Source organism: Salvia miltiorrhiza, chromosome 5 (assembly GCF_028751815.1).
Source record: "Salvia miltiorrhiza cultivar Shanhuang (shh) chromosome 5, IMPLAD_Smil_shh, whole genome shotgun sequence".
Classification (NCBI taxonomy): Eukaryota; Viridiplantae; Streptophyta; class Magnoliopsida; order Lamiales; family Lamiaceae; genus Salvia; species Salvia miltiorrhiza.
The window spans coordinates 34,447,751-34,470,823 of NC_080391.1; the positions used below are offsets into that span (position 1 = coordinate 34,447,751).

General features: G+C 34.8%; 2 protein-coding genes across 3 annotated transcripts; one reads left to right on the plus strand and one right to left on the minus strand.

Annotated features, from left to right (window-relative positions):
• Positions 1–252: 252 nt before the first annotated feature.
• LOC130986951 (uncharacterized) lies at positions 253–16,264 on the plus strand. The gene is made up of 17 exons (XM_057910505.1): positions 253–323; positions 363–562; positions 691–831; positions 1,319–1,410; positions 3,682–3,778; positions 4,753–4,796; positions 4,965–5,053; positions 8,308–8,399; positions 8,480–8,626; positions 9,553–9,700; positions 9,839–9,915; positions 10,266–10,337; positions 14,693–14,740; positions 14,840–14,967; positions 15,063–15,219; positions 15,428–15,635; positions 15,789–16,264. The coding sequence occupies exons 2-17, from the start codon at positions 461–463 to the stop codon at positions 15,836–15,838; spliced, it is 1,692 nt and encodes a 563-aa protein (XP_057766488.1). The 5' UTR covers positions 253–323; positions 363–460; the 3' UTR covers positions 15,839–16,264.
• Positions 16,265–16,414: 150 nt separating this feature from the next.
• Positions 16,415–20,157, minus strand: LOC130986950 (homeobox-leucine zipper protein PROTODERMAL FACTOR 2-like). Of its 2 annotated transcripts, XM_057910503.1 has the most exons (8): positions 19,909–20,156; positions 18,266–18,766; positions 18,061–18,162; positions 17,716–17,916; positions 17,431–17,602; positions 17,098–17,363; positions 16,928–17,023; positions 16,415–16,842 (listed from the first exon to the last, which is right to left on the minus strand). In XM_057910503.1, the coding sequence occupies exons 1-8, from the start codon at positions 19,966–19,968 to the stop codon at positions 16,510–16,512; spliced, it is 1,731 nt and encodes a 576-aa protein (XP_057766486.1). In that variant the 5' UTR covers positions 19,969–20,156; the 3' UTR covers positions 16,415–16,509. The 2 variants fall into 2 exon arrangements, with proteins under 2 accessions (XP_057766486.1, XP_057766487.1); XM_057910504.1 differs by lacking the exon at positions 17,716–17,916 and having other exon boundaries at positions 19,909–20,157.
• Between the last annotated feature and the right edge of the window lie 2,916 nt (positions 20,158–23,073).

Sequence of the window (23,073 nt, forward strand, 5' to 3'; positions counted from 1 at the left end):
AAATAAAATTTGTAAAGAAAATAAATGGTTTTGGGCTGTGACAATTAGTAAAAGTAATCACAATACATAAAAACTATCCTTTTAGTCTTTTACACCATCTTACATCACTTTTTTCAGCTTTCTTAGTCTCCGTGCCAAACCCCAGAGAGTTTTTTTGGTGGATGGAGGGAGTATATTTTTTTGATAATTTTTAAAGTTTATTGGAAAAGTGCAAATCAGACCGCGCCAATCACCTTTACCAAAAAATCGAATTAGATTGAGTTTGATAAAATGTCAGAGATAGTCGAGAAAAGGAACTCGATCCACTGACCACTGACTCAGTTTTAATCACTTCAGAAGGCCGAAGCATAATCCGCAGTTTCTTAAAAGCGATTGTCAATGAGAAGATGAAAGATTTCAGCAGCGCGCGTCGATAGATGTAATCGAGAAAGCTAAACGGAGTTGCTGCTTCAGAGGAAAAATGGGAGATAAAGATAAAGAATGGGAATATCATCTCCGATCTCTGTCTTCCGCCGCCAGAGATTCAGCTGACCCCGCGGCCGATCCTTCCCTTCTTATTTCGGTTGATTTTTGCTTACTCTCTCGGTCTATTTTTCTTACACTCTTGGTCTATTTCCTCATTCTTGTTGTGTGTATGTACTTTTGTTGATCTTCTTCTAGATTTGCTGATCTCTTATTTGGATTGTATAGGTCAAGAAGCTATATGAATTCTGCAAAAGCGAGAAATCAGACGAGCTGGTAGCTAGGGTTTATCCACTACTCAACAAAATATTTCAGCGTTGTGTTGCTTCAATTTCGCATACTCAAGCCTCCAGCGGCCTCCTTTTACTGGTACAGGTCTTTTTGTTTTATCGCCTCTGTTTCTCAATAGTATTTAATCAAATGCCTAACTGTTGGTATGTAATGGGAAACTTTTCACTTTCGAGTAAGCTATGTCAATAGTTCGTTGTTAAATTCTCTCGGTTAATTAAGTTTTTTTGTGGTTCGGTTAATCTCATATTTTGGATACTGGTCTTTGGAGGATTGTTGATGTTATCTACTTACAGATATTGTTAAAAGAGACTCCTCAAACAGGCTCCATTGACCCCTTAATCTGATGACTAATCAATTTGTTGCACCTTTAGGCTTATCACTGTGAAAATTCCTTTTTTTTTCAAAACATTTCAACTTTAGATATAGTGTGGAAGGCACTTACTATATCAGCATGCCAGTATCGTACAGAAAATTTTGAGTCTCAGTCGTAGTTTTCAGGTCCAGTTTGTCTATGCTTGCTTTAGTAGTATTCTCATGTTTTACTCTTTTGTCAATTGTCATTCAGGCAATTCTACAATTTTTTCTTGATTTTGGAGATATTGTTCTACTTGATGCTGAACCTAGTCTGAGGACATTTTTCCGCTCGTGTTTGAGCCGGTAAGCAAATTATTTTCTCTACTATAAGGTTAAGATAGAGTTGGGACAATGTCATATGTTATTAACTAATATATCTTGTCAGAATTGTATGTTCTGCTAAATAAAATCCAGTCTTGAAAAATACAGAAGATTAGTAATGCCAATTGCAAGTATGAACGAGGCAGTTAGTTACTTATAGTTTCACCTAGGATCATTCGTGAATTCACATGATTCAATTTTTGAATTCTAGAAGTCATATTTACTCTAATTGTAAATAGTGTTTTTCTGGCACCTATAATTGCATGTGGTCACATCTTTCATTATTGATTTATGAACTGTGATTAATCAACAAAATTTGTTACTTATGGTCAGCTTTTCACATCCTCACACTGAGATGGATTAATAACAATTAATCTTAAGGAACTAACAATCAAATGAGTCCTATGCTGCTACTTGGGTACGAGTATTTGATGGGTGTATACCTAGGAGTCCGATTTCATGTTTTTAAAATTTAGGATGTGTGAATATAGTTAAAAAGGATCCAAAACTATGATATCAGTGCAGGAGTATACGTCCACAGATGCACACATTTAAAATATAAATTTCATATATAATAATTTAAATTAAAAGATTAATTGATCTTAACATTTGATGACCAATTACAGTTAAAGCCACCCCCACTCTGCCACACTTCAGAATTCTCATTTAAACACATTCTCAATAGATAAATTTACTCTGTGCATTTTCAAGTTACAAGTTAGAACTTAGAACTGCAAAAAAATCATAGAACAAGAATGTATACTTTAGCATTGATGGATCTGGTATGGGCTAAGTACCAGCACCCATAGGACAAGGGTATTCTTTCTCTTTTGAAGTCTGGGAGCACCAGATTTTTCATTTTTGTCATTTAGGAAAGGCCTTGTTAATTTTTGGGAGGGTGGATAGTATTTCTCTCTCAAATTTGTATTATTCACTTTATTTTATTTCCTTCTAACATCACAAACCTGTTTCCATTTTCTATAATCAACTGCCAAAGCTTCTTCTTCCTCTGTCACATGGAATTTTCATTTACTTCATAGTGTCAAAGAACATGAAGTGCTAGACCGGAGTCAATTGTTGAGTCCATAGGAGGTTGTTATTCTAGTTGAGAATGAGGAAGATGTTAGAAGATGGGTTTTGGATGTATCTCTTGTTATTCTTTTCCAAAGTCTTTCCTTCGTAGTGTCATATCCTCCTTCCATGTTCTTTAGTTCTATCTGGATGGTTCTCCTATCTAGAATAAGCCACTTCATTTCTTGGTAGGTGGTATTGGCCATTGGGTAGTGACATGTTGCAAAGACAGCTGTCACACTTCTCTTTTTCCCTAATTGGTGTGTTTTGTGCAGAAACCATTCTGAAGACCTGGATCACATCTTCTTTCCATCAGATTGTGGTATACAGTGGACTGTCCCTCTCTCAGTCCCTAATCTTCTTTTTTTTTTTATTTTTTTATTTTTATTTTAAAGTAGGACATCTCGTTAGTAAAAAAAGGTGAATCCGCCCCTATGGGGGCTAATTGTTCAGCACTATGCTGGTCTCTTTGGCTTGAAAGGGATCAAAAGGAACATCTGGTAGAGGTATTGATAGAGGCAAGGTGGAAGACGAAGAAAATGGAACAGAAATAAAGGAATAACAAGAACTCCTCAACTGAGGCCTCCAACAAAGCACTGCTCAACAATTCTGATCTAAGATAATCAATTCTTATTTGACATCTGAACTAAATACTGAAGGAAGACCTCTAACCCTAATAAAAGCCCATGCAAAGGCCCTTACGAAAACCAATACTGACCCAACTACTTATTGAGCTAAATAACAACTCCTAGTTCCAATTACGCACAGCTCGTGACCCTCTCGCTTACGTGTGCACCCATTGGGGTGCGCAGGCTAACAGGTATGGAGTAGGGTTCAAGTTTAAAGTAGATTAATGGGTGTCTACACCTTATCAGATTTAACTACGAATTATTTGGATTAGATGATATCTATATTTTAGGTATGACTAGTATCTTCTAGTACATCTTCTTTAGTAATAAAAATTTGTTTGTTTCTTATAAAAAATAAAACGGGTGGGTTGGAGGCTTTTCTTGGCTAAAGTTTGCACTTCTTTTTGTGGCTAAGTTGAAGCTGATAGAAAATAAATTCAGAATTGTCTAATCTTATGTGTTCTGATAGTCATTATCTTATGCCCTAACAACGATCTCAAATCATTAATTTGATTGTCATTATCCTCTTGTCCATTTCTAATTCTTGTTGCAGTGAGTTTGCAGACCCTGTTGTTGCTCAAGCATCACTTGCATTTCTGAGCTCAAACAAAACAAAACTTCTGAAGGCCTTCCCTACATTATTTCCGCAGGTATATATATTTGGCTAATTCTGACTTAAAACTGTTACTCCCTCCGTCCTAATTTATAATAAAATAGGAGAGAGAAAATAACTTTTTTTAAGGATATATTTGTCCAAAAAGTAGGAGAGAGAAATAAAGAAGATATAATTATGTGTGAGGTACAAGCATTTGGTGTAAATAATGAGTTATATGGGATATTTGTTATATGTTGACTTTCCATTTTAGGAAGTGGCCTATTGAATTGGGACGTCCAAATAAGGAAATATGGCCTATTGAATTGGGACGGATGAAGTACTATTTTAGGATAATTTTGACATCAATAATCTGTCCCATAATAAATGCAAAAACAGAAAAAAAAAAAAAAATTAAAGGTAGCAGCAACCAAGGACTCATCCAACCCAATGATTGCCTATACTGGGGAATCGAAAAGCTCTAGGAATAGATTTTGAAGAACATTTTCGAGTTAATTTTTTATGACTATTAATTATGCCCAAAATGTTCTGTTCAGTCTGTGCAATCATATGGTGGCATGCCATGTCAATTGATTACTAGAGTGACAGAGTACTTGTGAGTTGTTTTGTTTTAGACTGTATTATAGCCTTGTGACGACTTAGTTTGCTGACAAATGTCAATTGGTTATTATATTGATGTACATTATGAATATTATAACTTATGTCAGCTCTTCTGCCTTACTTTGTTGCTAGAAGTTCAGTGGCACAGAGATTCAACACCGTGTTTGGTTTTTGTATGAACAACTAGAATTTGAGATTTATCTCCCATATAATGCACATAATTTGCTTGTTGTTTTCAAGTTAGGTGCTTGAAATTTGGCTTTTGATGTGATTATGTGAATCGTGTCATTGCTTCCAGCTTTAACAGTAAGATATAAATAATGACTTATGAATTGAACTATTTTGTTCTTTTCTTCCCTCTTATAATTTCTCACAATGGCTTACATATGTCAATTGTATTGAAAATTGCAGTTTTTCCCTTTAATGCTGAAATTGATTGCATGGAATGGAGAGAAGTAAGTCTTATATTGTCTTATTGTCTTCTAAATATTAAATTTTGTTTAGAAAATTTATGGCTGCTAATCATCTCTGTTGAATCTGTCTCACAAATTAATATGTTCTTATTGTATTTAGATTGTGCCATTTTCTCATTACACCATTTATATTTTACCTTTGTCACACAGATTAAAAAACTCATTCCTGAGTATTTTCTCTGGATTTATCTCTCCTGGATCATTCATTCCCCTGTTTCCGTCCCTTGTAGACTTACCTAGTAAGTACATTTATCTTAACTTAAAAGGAAACTACTTTATGCTTTCTTTTCTTGTGCCTTTCTTTCTACTTTGTAACTTAGAAGGCTTTTATATATATATATATATATATATTTATATTATATATAGGGTTAGGTTATAGTGAGAATAAGCTGCTTGTAACAACTTAATAACGATATTCAATTAATTGATAAAATTTTCGATACCTTCAGGATTTGAGCCTAGGTAAATTTCCGCCCCCTCTAGGTAACTATCAGCCATGGGATTCGAAAATCTAAGGTTACAAATTCATTCTCATTTCTCACCACATTTGTCCATTGACTCCATTCTCATTTGATATAGGGAGAAGTTCTATTGAGAAGTTCTCTCTCTCTATATATATATAAAGAGAGAGAGAGAGAGAGAGGAGATCAAATGAAAACTGTAACTTATGTATGTGTTAACTAGAAACCAATATGAGCTCTTCATTTTTAAATATCTATGAATAAGATTAATTATTGATTTTTAACGTTTATAAGTCAATAATCAATTAAATATTGTGAAACTAATTAACCGTACCCCTTTTTTAATGGGATCCATCATATCTTAATATTAGTTTAATAATAATATTAATTGTGTTAAATATATTGTCTCTCTCTCTCTCTAATTTGTTTCATATTTGCGTTATTTTTGTTAGTTTAAATCTCATTACTTTCATTTAATCCTGTTTTTGGCAATGTGAACTTAAAAAGAAATACTTTCTAGAGAATTAGATTGTATTTAGCACTGAATTGTGTCATAATTAGCAATTAAAAATCAAATAACTAACTTTTAGTTTAAAAGTAATTATTCATTGCTTCAAAGTATCGATTAGTTTAAAAGTTATTTCTTTTTCGTCGGATTTTGTTGGTGGAGCTCATATGGTACTGACCTTCTTGGACTCAGTTGACATTTTTTCTTTGGTTTTGGTTGGGCACGATCTGTTTCCATCAAGTAGCCTCGACACTTAGAGAAATGAATAATTACTTTTAAACTAACTGCTAATTATCTATTTTTTAATTGCTAATTACATTACAATTCAATGCTAAATATTTTCTAATTCTTATTAACATTTTTAAATTATATAGTAAGGTTTTAATATTGTATTTATGGAAATTTAAAATGTTATACTATGGTTACGCAAGCATTTCACCTCTCTCTCCCAAGAACTTACAAAATATTTTTTTAATTCATTAAATTGAGAAAATAATAATGATATTTATAAATCCATCCTAATTTCTTGTATTTTCCGATGTAGACGTTGACGCTTATTCAATTCGAGACTAATTACCAAAGCTCGACTACAATATTTACGCAATTGGGGATTTCCATCACTTATGAATTTTCATCATTCAATTCGTGTCTAATTTCCATCACTAATGAATGTAAGTTCACACTGAATGAACTCATCCAAATTAATTTTTTAATCCTCTAATCAAGATAAAATATTACTATTGCTAGCAGCTTGATATTTATATATTAATATAAATGCTAATTACTTGATTTTTAATTGCTAATTACATATCAATCTAAATGCTAATTATCTGATTTTTAATTGCTACTTGTATATTAATCTAAATGCTAATTACCTGATTTTTAATTGCTAATTACATTCCAATTTAGTGCTAAATGTTTTCAACCTCTTTTGATTTTAATTATTATCATTTGTAAACTATATGGGGATAGTATATCAAATCCCGTGGTAATGGGAAGATTTGATTTGCTAAAATCCAATCGTTATTTCCTTTATTGGTAGATGTCTTTTTCTCCCGATTTTTAGCAATTTAAAAAAGTATAATTCATAAAAATCACTTCTTATTCTGCAACGTTCAATTAGAATAAATCAAGGATTTAAAATGGTTCCTAGTTAACACATAAGGGTTGGTTTCTGTTATAACCCCTATATATATATATATATATATATATATATATATATATATATAAAGAAGAGACTCAATAGTACCCAAGTGTTATGTAGTATGTAGTACTCAAACTGGATTACTTATTGTATATATTTGGACATTCCAGATTGAAGCCATGTGGATCCACATTTTCCTAAAAATCCCATCGAGGGTATGATTGTAAAAATACATATATTCCACTACCCGCGTGGCTTATGCATGCGTAATAGATAATTTTATGCAGGATGTTGTTTGACAAGAAATGTTATTCTGTAATAGATAATTTTATGCAGGATGTTGTTTGACCAGAAATGTTATTCTATAAACCTTACGTGAGCACCGCTCATGTTTAACCCACATTATCATTATCTTTTTTGTTTTATGCATTTATTTTGATTATAGTATCTCATAACTTATTATTGATATAAATAATTTTATAAATTAAATAAAAATCAAAGCTCAATTTGTTCTTTTTGTTAATTATTATTTGAAGTTAAAGGGAAAATGAACAAATCAAGCTATGATTTTTACTTAATTTATATAATGATATCAAGAATAATTTATGAGGTATTTGAATCACAATAAATGTATAAAACAAAAAATAGAACGAACGTGGACTAAATGTGAGCAGTGTTCATATAAGGTAAGTAGCATGATATTTATCATTGTTTGACTACATAAATATATTTGCAAATGCATATATCTTTGTTAGTTTCTGTTATAACTGTGTATGTTGTGTTTTATACACCCCCCCCCCCCCCCCAAATTTTGGCCGAAATATCCTTAACACTTCTACCTTTGTCTTTCTCCCTTTCATTAAAAAAGCAGCACATGTGGTTTGAATTGTCAATTTTTTTTAATGTAGTTTATGCATATTTGTGTTCAATATTATGTAGTTCTACTGTATGCATATTTTGTGTCTAACATTAAGCGTGAAAAGTACGTTCATAACTTCTTACCATTAAATATCTGTTTGTGTATTACATACTACCTAAGGCTTTTGGATACCATGTGATTCCTTCTCTATGTATATGTATGAATATATATATATTGGTTAAGAATGAACACAAGTTTCAAACCGAATATTTTATGTACATCTTGCTTTACAATGAACATATCTTTCTTTTTCTAGTTAAAGTCACCAATTCTTGGGTTGGCATATTAAAGGCGCCTATATGGATTCTCATGCGGAAGTTTTAATATTGGTATTCTTAAATTCATTCTCATGTGACATAGCTTGACACTGAATCATGTGTGGATTCTTTTGATAGATACCGATATTATTGCTTTCCATCACAACTATTTTTCAATCATTCGTTTTTTTATGTTTTAACCAGTATTGGTTGTGGCATTGGAAAAGGTGGAAAGAAGTTCAGGGTCACTTGTGGGAAGCAGCATAGCTTCAATACAGAAAAGTGCTGCACCTGAGGTGTGTGTAGATCTTCTAGAAGTGATGACAGCAAATATTTATGCTTTTTTGTTGCTGATACTCATTCCCATATGAAACAGATGCTGCTTGCTCTCATGGATGAGGCATATACTGGCTCTATGATAGGAGATGGAGGTGCAGATTCCGAATCTGAAGATAGTGCTCCTATGGCTGCAGCTGACCCTATCTTTCTTGATCTCCTCAAGGATGAGAATGAGGGCCTTGCTGTATGGTACTATCTGTAATTGGTAGAATTAATATGGTTTTTCTTTCCCCCTTTGTTTCATCGAATTTGTCATCCAGTTTATTACTTCCTCTACTTAAACATTTGATCCCCATGCACTATTTTTGAATAAATGGGCATTTGAGGAAAAACAAAATCCAGTATTAGGAAATATGCTTACTGTCAGGCATACTAAAAAGAAATGAGAGAGAAATAAGGTCTTCGGACAAAGGATTATTAGGTATTCATTTTGCTATGAGTACAATATTCATATGTTCACTCTGTTATGTTCCGTATTTTTCTTGATAAGTTTTGACTTCGTATGTCTTAGTCTCTTGTTTCTCAAAATTGGCTAAGCAAGTAGTGTTACCCAGGAGTTGGTTATGATCAAAATGAAGCATGAATTACTAACTTTTATTGCTTTTCAGGTTATGCATATGTTATTTTTCAAGGTTTATTGTAGTTTATGACCTTAACATTTTTTATATTTATGACTTCAACTTTAGTTTTTTTTTTTCAAATATTCTGAACTTTGCAAATTTATTTATTTTTGTCCTGTATTAAAATTATGCCGTCGGATATTTGACTAAGTTCACCCATAAAACATGTTTCTCGAATTGTGATGTCGAAAGAATGAAACTGCGATGCAAAAACATGTTTTACGGGTGAGCCTATTCAGATATCCAACACTGAAATTTTTGATGGAAGACAAAATTATACAAATTTGGAAAGTTAGGATATCTAAAAAATAAACAAAGTTGACGTTATAAATAAAGAAAATTGCCAAATTTGAGGTTAATAAACTACAATTAACCCTTTTATTAATCAAATTTTGATTGATCTGATTCTTGTGCAAATATTTTGGAGAGTGGTTTATGTTACATGGTACCTTAACTGGAAATCTATTCTGTTGTCTCTATGATGTTTCAGGAACGTCATTGGACCTCTCCTGCAATGGCTTCAGCTTTGCAAGCAGTAATCAGTACCCCTTTGTCCAATAGACTGAAAGAAGCACTGAAAATAGCTCCACGGCTTCTCGATTCCTATTTCACACTAGCAGTTTATGATGCGAATGATTGTACGTGTATAGATTGCTTTTCTTTATATTATATTTATCATAATATGATTTATTCAAAGAAGCTGTAAGTACATCTGGGCAGAGTTATTTTCTTGGACTCTGGTGTTGGTTCTAACTAATCTGTATGCTGTATGCCAGCCTTGATATGTGCCTTGATTCCTTTGATTATGGCGAGATATTCAACCTTATTTCCAGACAAAATGTTTTGTTATGAGGTAAGATTTCTTTCTTTTTTTCTTGTTTGCCTTTTGTTTTTATCTTTTTTTGTAGTAAGTAACTGATTCTGTAGCCTTATTAGAACAGATTGGCATCCTTATCATAACAATCTATATGAAGTTAGATAATAATTTATCTCAATTTCTAATAGCATTTCATCAACCTCCTTTATAAACTGATTCCCACGTTCTGTTTAATCCTTGTTTTGGTCCCAACCCCTCCCCCTCCAGCCGGCACCACCAACTTACTGTCCCAAAGACATGTTTAAGAACATAACAGATTCTGGAGAAAACTCTAGTCATGAAGCGTTATTTAATGAATTGTATGACTTATCTTATGTACAATGCAGGTTCAGAAGAGGCTCTTAGAATTCCTGCTTTCTGCCTTTCATCGATCTCCTCATTTCATTGCCCTTCTGAAGGTAATTTCTTACACAATTTAACTTCATTGAATTGGGAAAATCTTGTAAAAATTGGTTTTAAGTGGCTGCTAGGCGCCAGGACACCCTAGACCAAAATAAAAATGGGTCTTCTTGGCCCTAAACGACAAAAAATGGAGCTGCACACCCTTAGGGTTCTGTTTGGGCTGTTCTTAGTTTTTTAAATCATGGCCATGAATCTTTTATTTTTCAAACGAATAAGAAACTAGGAAGTGAAAAATAAAACATAGTTGGGTGCACATGCAGACTGAGAAAGGCTAATGTGAAGATAGTCCAACAAATGAGGGGTCCTAATAATTATTTCTAAAAACTATATTTTTAATATTTTTCTTCTAATAAATAAGGAAGAACCTAATAATCAGTGTTGGAAACAACATGCACACATGCAAAGATGATGAAGAAAAGACCAAGTAAGAAAACTTGTACCGATGCACTAGTACCAGGCTCCGGCTGAAATTTGTACCTTTTGTAGTTTGGAGCTGAAATAGGATTAGGGGATGAGCTTATAAGCTGCTCAAAACATCATATAAGCTGTTTAATAAACTCTCAAGAAATATTTGGCAAAATAAGCTCATAGACAACTTATAAGCTGTAAAAGCAACAACCATTTTACAAAAATTTTATTATGGTTTGTTATTTTCATCATATATTCTTCCAATTTCATCTTTCTTCAATTTCTTTCTATAACTAGGATTTTCTCTCTTTAACTCACGATTATCTCTATAGCTTATAAAACTCAATCATCCAAACACTCTGACAAGTTATAAGCTCGTGCAACATTTCATTTTATAAGCTCTTACAACATCTTATATGTTGAAGTTTATAAGCTCTCTAAAATGAGCCTAACCAAGCACCCACTTAATGGAATACCAGTTGATGTACTCCCTCCGTCCACGAAATATTGCCCTACTTACCGATTTTTTCTTGTACACAAAGTAATGCCCTACTCTGCTTTTTGTACCACTACACCCTTTTTTCTTTCATTTATTTACCATCAATTGTCACTGATGGACCCACCCATTTCAACTTTTACCCCACTCACAATACCCCTACAATTCAATTTTTACCCCACTCACAGTCACTTTATTAGCTTTACTTCGTGGATGGAGTGAGTACAATTTAGTCAAGACATAGATGCAGATGCCTTTCTGTGGAGGTATATATATATACATACATGTTAGTTTAAAATGAGTGACTATTTTCATGAGAAATGAGAATAATGAATAAGTCAATATAAATCTACGAATAAGCTTCTTGTAATGCACGAACAACATATGCAATTAATATGGGAAAATTTTTGCTCATCCAGGATTCGAACCGAGGTTTGAACGACTATTCATTCATTACAAGCGGCTTATTCGTAGATTAATACTGATTTATTTGTTATTTTTGTTTTACACGGTAAATTTGAATAAATTAATATCACCCATAGGATTTGAATATCTAACTTTCCAAAACCGTGCACAAATCCATGAACAAATCAATTAAATCCATAAACAAATAAATGTAACACATGAACAACCACATAAACTGTTCATGTGTTACATTGATTTGATAATGGAAGTTATTGATTTATTTATATATTCTCATTTCTCACGAAAGATATTCAATTTCACTGGATCTAATCTCTCTCCATATATATATATATATATAGGAATAGGTTCAAATAAGAACCCTTAATTATTATGAGAATGTCTCAGCTCTTTGATTGTGAAGATCTACAGTGGATGCATAATCTTGCTGGATGAATATATACCTAGAGTTCAAATCCCATGAGGGGCATAAAATTTTAATTTTTTTGAGTGCATTAATTTATCAACAAATGTATTGTTCTCATGTTCTCATGAAAAATGTAGTTCTCATGATAATTAATGTGTGTGTATATATATATATATATATAGAGAGAGAGAGAGAGAGAGAGAGAGAGAGAGATGATCAAGTGAGAATGGCTGAATGTGGTGAGAAATGAGAAAGAGTTTGGAATTTTCTTTAGGGGAGTAGGGTGGGGTCAAGAAACAAGTATTTTTTTTGGAAATAAGTGAGTAGGTATTAGAAAGGGGTGAAAAATCTTCAAAAAAGTGAATTCATCCTAACTATGGATGCAACTCCAATTTCTAGCAACATCCAAAACCAAGAAAGGTCTTATATTATTGTGATGGAAAGCCCACATAGCAAGTACCTTGTCAAGACTCTTCTTTGCCCTCAAAGGTTTTTATGTTCATTTCTAACCTTTTACGAATATAGAGCTGCAATGATATTCTTCCTTAACACACTGCCCTTTTTACATGTCAAATTGCTAAGATCAGACATAATTAAATCGCCAACCAAATATGGCATTTGTATGCATAATTCATTGTTATGGTGTCATTTGAGTGAGAAAAAGCAGTGTGGTGTAGAAAGACATGGTCAAGGTCTCTGGACTGGTTCCTACATAAGACTCATCAGTTTGGGGATAAAAGAATGTATGGTATCTTCCTAATGCATCACGAGTGATACTAAAAACCATGAAAAGACCCCCCTAGCTTTCAAGACACTGGAGCCTTCCAAATCCCTTCAGAGAAAGGAAATGGGAAGAGGACAAAGAGAATTTTCTAAAAGTATCCAAAGTCCACTTGTTTAAATGTCATTGTGACCCTCTAGGTTGTGTAACCACTTCCAAAGGGACAAGTTGGGAATGGTTTTCCTTGTCAAGTCTGTCCCATAAAAAAAATCTTCACTCTCTTTTGAGTCAAGCTTGCTATTCCTTTTGGCATCCGAAATAACTCAAGGTAAATGTTACTGACTTTGTAAGCATCACCGATCCCCTTTTGACAAGTCATCCTTTTTCCATCCAGCTAGCTTTCTCTAGAACTTGCTCAAAACTGTTTCCCAAATAATATCAGGAGGTGAATTCCTCCCTGTAAGATCCCGTGGTATCTAATACAACGTTCTTTATGCTACACAAGTAATTATGTTCGCCAAATTCCAATAGTCGTTTTGTTTCATAATAATGTCCAACAACATACTCGTAAGTCTTATTATTTTTTTGCTGTAACTGTGTAACAGATCAATTCCTGTAGGGAATGGATCATCTCTGTTTATTTTATATTTCGTACCGAAGGGCTGATATGTGAGGTATGCTCGTGAGGCCTAGCCACCTAGGTTATTTAGCTTTTCATCTATTTAAGAGAGTCAATAAAGTCATTCCAAGGGTTTGAAAGATTTTAGTTGAGATATCAGCATTAGCACTTGATGTTCTTGACTTTATCAAACCAAATTGATAGGGTTGAGGAGGATTTGGCAACGGAATGAAATGATGATTTATTGTAATGAAAGAGAAAAGAAATAGAAAACACTAAAGACTCATAGAAAATTTCCTACCATTGCTATAACTCACGTAAGAATGAAAACATTTTGAATTGTCTCCCTCAGGTAACCTTCTTGATTTCATTTTCTGTCTCATCATGATATCCTTTTTTTATTCTAAATCCTCCAAAGAAGTCTTGCATGTCTTCTTTTGTTCTGCAAGTCTTTGAACCAACAACCACAACCTTCTTTCGACTCGAGTTGTTAATTTTAGTTTCTAAAGCTGAATTCTTTGAGTCAATGTTTCTAGATACCTCCTTATACAGTTATATATCACCCTTAAACTTCCGTTGACACCTGCCTGTTTTTTCAAAAACGTGCTTCCAACCAACATTGTTGAGATCCATTGATCCACCAATCTGTGAGAACCTTGTAAAATCTCCGTGCTTTAGCCAAGTCTATAAGGGGATGGACCCCATTTCTGGAGGTTTTTCTCCAGATAATCAGAAAATATTATGAGGTCAATCTGCATCAAGCTTCATGTTTATGAAAAGTTTCACTAAACCCTTCACCATCAGAGAACAGTCTAATCTACAGCAAACTGGCTCAACTTGCAAGATCATGCAAAATCTAGTATTAAGTAATGGTGGATCTAGAAGTTCAAGTTCATCTGTAAGAGAATAGAAACATTTGATGCTGCTTATGAGATTTTGATCTGGCAACTTTTCATTGATTTGAAAGCATCACATTTAAATCAACCCCCTATGCACCACCTACTTCCACAAATAGTGTTTAACCCTGTAACATTTTCCCCAGAAGTATGATCTGACTTTTGCTTTAATGAGGACAATAAAATACTTAAACCACTAGTGGACATTGCTTTATGATTTACCTGAGAAAACGAGATCTCACATAGAAGACTAGTACTAACATAAATCAATACCTGCATTTACATGCTAAATGTCAAGAAATTTGGGGGATTCCGTTTCTTCTTAAAATGGTGCATCAAATGATTCGTTTGACTTATGAGAGATGTCTTCTAAATAACGCAGAAGCCTATCGTGGACAGGCTTGGAGAAGCTTATGACAATCCCGTGAAGGTCAGAATAGCATGCTCGTTTATCTTATGAATGTACATGTCCTAGTACTAGTATTCTCGCATTTCTTTTTCATCAAACTCTCCTCTTATTCTTGTACAGACTGAGTTAGGATTACAGCTCTGTTGGGCCATTGGGGAGTATGGAGGTGGTGGTGAATCTCACAAAGATGCAGCTCGTGAACTATTTGAGAGTTTGGAGTTACTTCTGTATGAAAATCTATCTTCAAGGTATGTAGTATTTTCAAAGATATTGCATATTATGGATGTTCTCACTTTTATCCTGATAGGCTGATACTCATATCGTCATTATTGATTTCGGCAAGCCGCTTGGGGTTAGGTGAAGCAGTGCATGGTTCTGGCGGCTCTAGTTTCAGAAAATCTTCTCAGTCAAGGCTTCTTTGTTTTGTCGTGACTGCAATTGCAAAACTTGCCACTTATCACCGTGAATTACTACCTAGGGCTCGTGTGTCTTTAGCAAAGGTCAGAATTGTGAACAATGTAACATGCTCAAGTCATTTATTTTGTTGCCTCACTGTTGTTGGGTCTAAGGTTAGTTAGACATGCACTGGCGAATCTTTTCCAACACGAGCCTGAACCTACTTGTTTGCACTGAGGACTTGTCTGCGTGAATTTTATGTTCGCCTCCTAAATAAACTTGATTTGTTTGTAATTTCCCACAAATCTGCAGGTAGCTCGTTCTCGAATTTCAGATGCAAGGGTGTGGAAGCGTGCTCAGGATTATTTGGGTTTAATGAACGAGCCTGCAATATGTTTATCGGTCTTGGGCCCTTCTACATCAGGCGAATTCATGCAATATCCAGGCACCATAAACTGGAATGAAGGCCATAAAAAAATGATCGCTCATATTCCATTCTACATCCTAGGTGGTCAAGAAGGTAAATATTCCTAGGCAAAATGAATACTGTGGTAACTATCACAGTTATAATCAATACTTTGTGATTGAAAGTCCAGAAATTTCTTTTACCACATAGTTTTGCATTTCCATGCATATCATGTTCACTGAGAAATTTACTATTTTCTTGTGGCAGGTCCCCCTCCCCACGACTTTTCGATTTTGGACATTCTTCCTACGGAATAGTTTTCGATCCAGTACAACCAATCGAATTAGCAGATCATAATACAAATACAAATATTTTACATATTTTACATGGGACGATGAACTTTACCTGCCTATTCTTGGAGCTGTCTTTATTCTTTTCTGCCGATGATTATCAAAGATATGGCCAAGTTTTCATTGCAAACATTAATAAGTCGTTTATGCTCATTGGGCATTTCTTCAGTGTTTCCAGATTCATGTTCTCTTTGCATAAGACAAAATAATCTTTGTTCAATTACCGTTCAAGTATAAAATGACCATATTGAGATGAGTAGTTATATCTAATAATTCTGGCTACATATGTATCTGTTCTGTAATGCTACTTGTAACTTATTAGAAGGTGAACCTCTCGATCTGCCCGTTATCTGCATCGCTGATTTACGCCTGAGGGAACTGATTTCTCATTCACTTTATGATTGTTGTGGTGGTTGTTTTTCTGGAAGATATTTTGGAAAATTTGAGATTCTTTTGAGGAATCTTCGAAACACCAGTTGATGGGTTCGTCGTGAGTTAAAAGAGTGAATTCATGTTATTTTATTAATTTTTCTGACAAAGTAAATCCAATCCTATCTCAGAATCTAGAAATTTTAAATGGAAAGTATGTTGAAAACAAAATGTGTCTGTAGGGAGGTGGAGGCCATTTCCAAACATCCTCACGCTTCCAGTAGAAGGGCTGTTCGAATTAGAGAAACTGTTTCATTAATTAGAGTGCACGCTGTGATGAGAGAGCTTGTTGGCAGCTCTTGCGGCGTTGTTAGTTCTTCTTCAATGACCTGAAATGCGAGGGTGAGGATACTATTCTGAGTCGAGGAACCATCCGGTAGAACGACGAGCCCCGAAGGCAAGATTGCCACGGAATCTGCACTCCCTCCTTGCAGAATGCGATGCATGGTCGGGACATCTATGGGAGCGTAGACTAAGTAGCATGCCACAGAGTCGCTGTAGCTTTCTTGCAGGTACGTGATTGCTCCTCTCTTTGAGCAAGACTGCTAAGAATAAGCAAGCATCCCTTTATGTTATATCAGATACATGTGGCCAAAGGAAATAAGATTAGCAGGTATGTGGAACTACCCCTACTGAAACTACTGAAACAGAGTCTGTGGAGTTGCGAGCTGAAGAAACGCGTACAACATCTTGAACTTCCAGACCATGGGATAGAATATCCCACTGCAGCGTATCTGTAAGGTCAGAATACACACACACACACACACACACACACACAAATAAGAAGATTTGAGCACCTTAGCTCTATTATGCTCATTCCGGAGGAAGTTGAATACTTGGATTTGCTTCACAGGTAGCCAAACTGAAGTTGCAATCGACACAACTACTGGACAAGGGATTTGCAGATCATCTAGGTTGAAGCTGGTCTTGATCAGTATTTCATCAGCTCCAGGTAGATTCACTGCTCTCCACGCACTTTCCATATTTGAGAAAATATTGAAATTAAAATGTCTAATCATTCTTTCTGCCAACTTCAATAAACTATTCCTAGCAGCTCCAGGACCTGTACATAGGAGCAGGAATTGAGACTCTGAGGAATTTTTTTGTGAAGTGGTTAGACTATCAATCACCTTCGTCATTAAGGGAGTCGTCTTGTGCCTCTAGAGTTGCTATTCTGTCGCACTGTCTCTCCAAAGTTGACATCCAGCGCTTTGCGTTATATACTACACCTGACTCCAGCAGTCCCTTGAACATAGAGTGCGCGAAGCCGTTACATTCTGCGTTATGTTCCACCCAAGTGACCTGGGAATTATGACATGAATTTGAGCATTAGTTATAGAGCTGCAGGGTCTTACTAGCATTGGCTAAAGTGATGACATTTGATTTAACGAACGACGTGCTTAGGATTCATTCACCGTTGATATTCCATCTTGAAGGGCTTGAATCACACAGCCTGATGGCTTTCTTTGGGATGTTAGAACTGGATTGGGGTATATAGTTTCTAGAGAAATATCGGCAACCACCCAAGTGTTGGCGTCTATCTGCCTCGACTGTCTCACGAAGTACATTTGTCGAGGCTTGATAAGAGGAGAACAGTTATGAAATTCTGCGTACATCTGCCTAGTAGTAAAATTAGACTATGTAAGGCTCTCTCCCTCTATTTAATCCAACTTTAGCAAATATCAATGCACTATAACCAAACGACTCATAAAAAAAACACATGTATAAATAAGAGATTTTACAATGCACATTTAAATTACCACTTGCACACATCCATTTGCAATCTCCTTGTTCCCTGTGTTCAAAACTGCTAGATTTATGGCCTTTGAGACTACATTTGAGAATGCTGCTGACCATTTATCCTGTTTGTGTGGAGAATATAAAGGATAATGTTATGCATTTAAAGATGCTACAACACTAAAAACATGTGTATAATGTATTTACGAGATTAATTAGAGACCTCACCACATCCATGAACATACTCACAAGCCAAACAGGCTCTCTGAAAACAACCCCATTGGCCCTAGAACTTTCAGAATTCATCTTCTGTGTCGTACATGACTCGATGTTTTCATTTAGGTCTGGAAGATCATATGGCTTCCCTCCTGAAATCAATCGAATAACTTCCTCCAAATTTGGATCAAATGATTCAAATCTTCGCTTGTATTCTGCTTGATTTAGAACCTCACAGCCATTATCAATGTCGAAAAGCCACAGTGATTGTTGTTCTTGAGCCACTATCCTGAGCTCTTCACTGGCAGAAAATGCAAGATCAAGAATTCTTTCCTTGTGTACCTCAGCACTCGATGAGACTGCAACGAGGAGATCACTCGCCCGTTGCATATTATTCGAGTAATCATGCAAGGACTGGAAATGTACATCGGCTCTGCAGTAAGCATTAGGCATTGAAAAGCTTGGGTGCATACAGTCATCAGCAGCTGTTGCTGCTTCTCTATTGCTTACATACTATATTTGCAACAACAAAAATAAAAAAGCACCATTATATATCCAGATTGTCCCTTCAATCAAGTGATCGATAGATCATGATAAATAACATCAGAAAAATCAATAATATTGATGTTGTGCTAAGGCGAAATGTCTCAGGTTTAAGTCTTTGGTCAAGTGATCATTAGAATTATTTGTTCATCAATAAAAAGATATTGGTGTTTCTCGAGCATGTAATTAATTATGCGTTGGGGTGATAAAATTATAAACCTTCTTTACGTTATAATTAAACTTGAATATGTAATGCATTCAGAATGCATCAGGAGATGTAATCCTTGGGGTTATTACAAGTTACTCTCTCGGTCCCAACTAACATGATCAATATATTTCATTTTGAGTCGTCTCAACTAAATTGATAAATTTCCCTATATAGAAAAAATATAAGTAAAAGAACATCTAATCACTTATTTACTTTATTATCAAACATACTTAAATACTAGTTTCTTAAATCTCGTGCCGAAAAGAAGTTGATCAACTTGGACGGAGGGAGTATTTGATTATATTTTCATTGTTTTGTGGCATATAATTGAACGACCTAGTTAGTTGTTCTACTCCAATTTAGGATTGTAAACGAGTCAAGCTACTCGTAAGTTATTCGACGTTCGACTCGATAAAAGTTCGATCGGTAATTTAATGAGCAACTCGTTGATTCAAGAATTTTAATGAGCATAAAAAATTTTAAATAAAAAATTAAATTTAAAAAGCTCGATTAGGCTCGACACTGTATTCGACTCGATTAAATGTCGATCGATAATTAAAGCGAGTTGCTCGATTAGTTAAACGAGTCAATCTTGAGCAAGACAATATTCGGCTCGACCCGGCTCGATTACACTCTCCATCTAATTAATCCCTTATTTCCCTATATTTTTTTGGTACAATTTGTGCGATACATGCGCTGAATAAAAATGCTTCAACAAAAGAAAAGATGATAAATAATTAAGAGACTGCAAATGGGAAGAAACATGACACTGTACCCGATCAATAGAACAAGTGTTTGTTCCATCTGGAAGTGAGTATTACTTTTACCTAATTTTCCAAATTTGATTTCGAAATTATGGAGGCGAGGATATGCTTGAGAAATAATAAGATGAGAGGTTACGTACCTGGCCATCGTAATCATTAATCATGTTGTGCTTCAATCCTAATTTGTCACACACCGCCATCTTTATATCCTGGAGCCACCAAAATAGTATCCGTGAAAACTAAGTGCACCTGAAAATATTAATAATCATAAAACACACACACACACTGGATCTAGATTTTCACGCGTGCACAAAAAAATGAAAAAGAAAAACAATCCTATTTCATTTCGTGAACATCAAAATTTTCTATGGATTTGTAGGTAAGATTACATGCATCCCAACCTAAATACTATGCAGTGTAGAAAGTAGTTGATTCTCTCTCTCTCTCTCTCTCTCAGGGGTGGAAGAAAAGGCAAACAAAAGAGTTAATTTAATTGGTAGAATCCATCCTTTTATATGAGCTCGAACAAGTTTTAAGTGGTGTTATTTATGAGCTGAGGATACTAATTGAAAACCCCATGAACCCATACCTCAGATATGGTTCAGCATTTTCATATTTGTGTTGTTGTGTTGTGTGTGAATATATAAGTATGTGTGTGTGTTAATTAGTTATAGAAATTGCACTTGTAAGCATTCTGGTATAGGTACAGCATGTTACTAGCTAGGTTGGTTAGTTAAGTAGGGACTAGATTCCAAGAATAGTTCGCACATCACTACGTATTCCGTCGTTCTTGCGCGTTACGTTTTGATACATCTAGCATATATGCACAAATATTAATTTGTTATGATTTTGCTCTATTAACTTATACTCCCACGGCCACTTAAAATTATGTATTCTTTTTTGTACTCGTCTTAAATACAGGCATCTTTTATTTTTTGACATTATTTCGTATATAATTTATACAATTTTATCCTTATAACTTACACTTATTTACTCATAGTCAACATATTACAAGAAATTTCGATCGTTGTTCCCACGAAAACGGTTGTTAATAGTTCCAACGATCGAATTAACGACGGTTTCTGGTGGTCGCCATTTGCATCGTCGTTCCAGGGTCCAATGACTGTTTTTTACGGTCGTTAATCTGACAACCATGTTTTTAAGATTTAACGACCGTATTTCGATCTTTAAGTATTTGCGGTGATCAGGAACCCACGACAAAACGGAAAAGATAACGACCGTGCGGAACAATCGTTATATGAATATCACAATTAACAACCGTATATAACATGGCAGTTATATTGCAAACTCAACGACTGTTATTTTGGTCGTTGTAATTTGTTTTTGCCGTTATTTTTCAAATTCAACAACCATTTTTTTGGGTCGTTATTTATTTATTTTGATTTTTTTTAGTTTTTCTTTTTATCTTTTCATAAACGACATCAATAGCACATAAAATCTAAAATGCATAAAAATAACAAAATACGTCTACAGGTTTAGAAAGTCATACTAAAAGTATTCAAAGTATGTCTAATAGTGTCTAGATAAAACGAGCTAGTCAGAGATTCGGGTGAGACGCATCGGAGGCATCAGAAGAGGACAAAATCTGGGAGATACTAGTGGACTGCGTGCTAAATCCGCCCAGAAAAGAAGATATCATCTTCGACATCATCATACCTAATCCCATGACGTGCCCCCTCGAGTCAGTAGTACAACCTCGCGAAAGATGCGATCCACGTCTTCAGGCATGACCTCCTCCTATGTAGCACGCAACTCAGCCAATCGTCTCTCGACCTCCTTCTATAATATAAAGAAAGTTAGAATAGTTGTAAAATATATTATTCCAACCAAAGAAATTAAATATTGTAAATTAACATCATACCCCATGTCAGCAGGCCGTCTGATCACTATTTTTATAGCAACAAAAACTGCAACTAAACAGTGTAATCGTAGCACAGAAATAGCAAGTCGAGTATTGTATCCACATGGACTATTATAACAAAATTACTCTATCTATTTTCTAAACAGACACTCACAGTATACAGGCAAAGCGAAAAGGGTACTGAAGTAACTACTCAACTTAATAAAATAAAAATCCAAACAACATATAAACAATGATAATTAAATCAAATATAAAGAAAACTCTGACCCTAGGGATATACTTTTACTAATTAACTACATGCATTTAATCTATTGGTTCAATTACCAATTTAATCCAACCCTGATGAGAGATCACAGAACTATTCACAAGCTTCTCTAACGAACACCTATGAAAGTAGATTAATTTACCCCCCTTCACATTCAAGACACCAAGGAATAAATTAACTCCCAAGCGTACACAAAGAGTAGCTCCCTATAGTTTCACCTATCCCATTCAAGTGTCAAGGCTACTATTATAACATGCATTCCTGAATCGGCTGAACAATTATCGCATTCAAGACTCAAACTGAACAACTAGACATGTAAAATATTGGCCAAATAATTCACAAGAAATTAAGCACCAGGAATCATGAATCACAAGTTGTAAGACAAATTGATATCAATAAATCATAAACACATAATTAATCAACTATGTACAAACCATAGGTTCAAATTAACGAACTAGCCAGACATCGTAAAATAAAACATAAACATAATAAACAAGAAAGCAATTGTAAAAACTAAATTATATAAAATCGTAGTGAATGAATGTAACAGTTTGAATCTTCACTCTTGCAGAAATCAAAATCCAGTGCTCTAAGAATTGAAAAACAATAAAAACTAAAGCTATGAAACTCAAAAATAAAAGTTGGGAACCCTAGATAGGTCAAAAGAAGACTTATTTATAGTCTTAGGGTAAAACATAGAGTTTTAATTCGAAAATAACATTGAAAAGCGGAAAAACGCGGAAAACTTAAAACACGCGGACAAAACGGCGGCCTATTCGGCGGTCGTCGAACAGGTCGCCGAAATTGCCCTCAAAACCGCCTAAATTTGGCGGTCGCCGAATTTTCACCATACAACATAAATGTCATCCAGGGAATTCGGCGGCCAACTCGGCGATCGCCGAGTTGGTCGCCGTTTTTGTTCTTCAAATGACCAAATTTCGACGGTCAACCCCTTTGACCGCCGATGTGCCTCCTTCTCGTCCCGACTTCAGAATCTTCGTCTTTTCTCGATTTTTCGGGCTCGATTCTCTCAACACTCTTCTCTTAAACATATTCCTTACACTCCATGCTCCAATACCACTCATTTCTGCATCAAAACAGCCAAAACTACACCTGACCGTGAAATCATGAAATAATATCCAATGAACTCCAAATGAT

Coding starts and splice junctions, on each gene's coding strand:
- LOC130986951 (XM_057910505.1), top strand. CDS start 461: ATGGGAGATAAAGATAAAGAATGGGAATATCATCTCCGATCTCTGTCT. Junction 14,741..14,839: donor CTTATGACAATCCCGTGAAG/GTCAGAATAGCA, acceptor ATTCTTGTACAG/ACTGAGTTAGGATTACAGCT. Junction 15,220..15,427: donor CTCGTGTGTCTTTAGCAAAG/GTCAGAATTGTG, acceptor ACAAATCTGCAG/GTAGCTCGTTCTCGAATTTC.
- LOC130986950 (XM_057910503.1), bottom strand. CDS start 19,968: ATGGCGGTGTGTGACAAATTAGGATTGAAGCACAACATGATTAATGAT. Junction 17,917..18,060: donor CAAATGGATGTGTGCAAGTG/GTAATTTAAATG, acceptor ACTACTAGGCAG/ATGTACGCAGAATTTCATAA. Junction 16,843..16,927: donor TTTCAGTAGTTTCAGTAGGG/GTAGTTCCACAT, acceptor TATTCTTAGCAG/TCTTGCTCAAAGAGAGGAGC.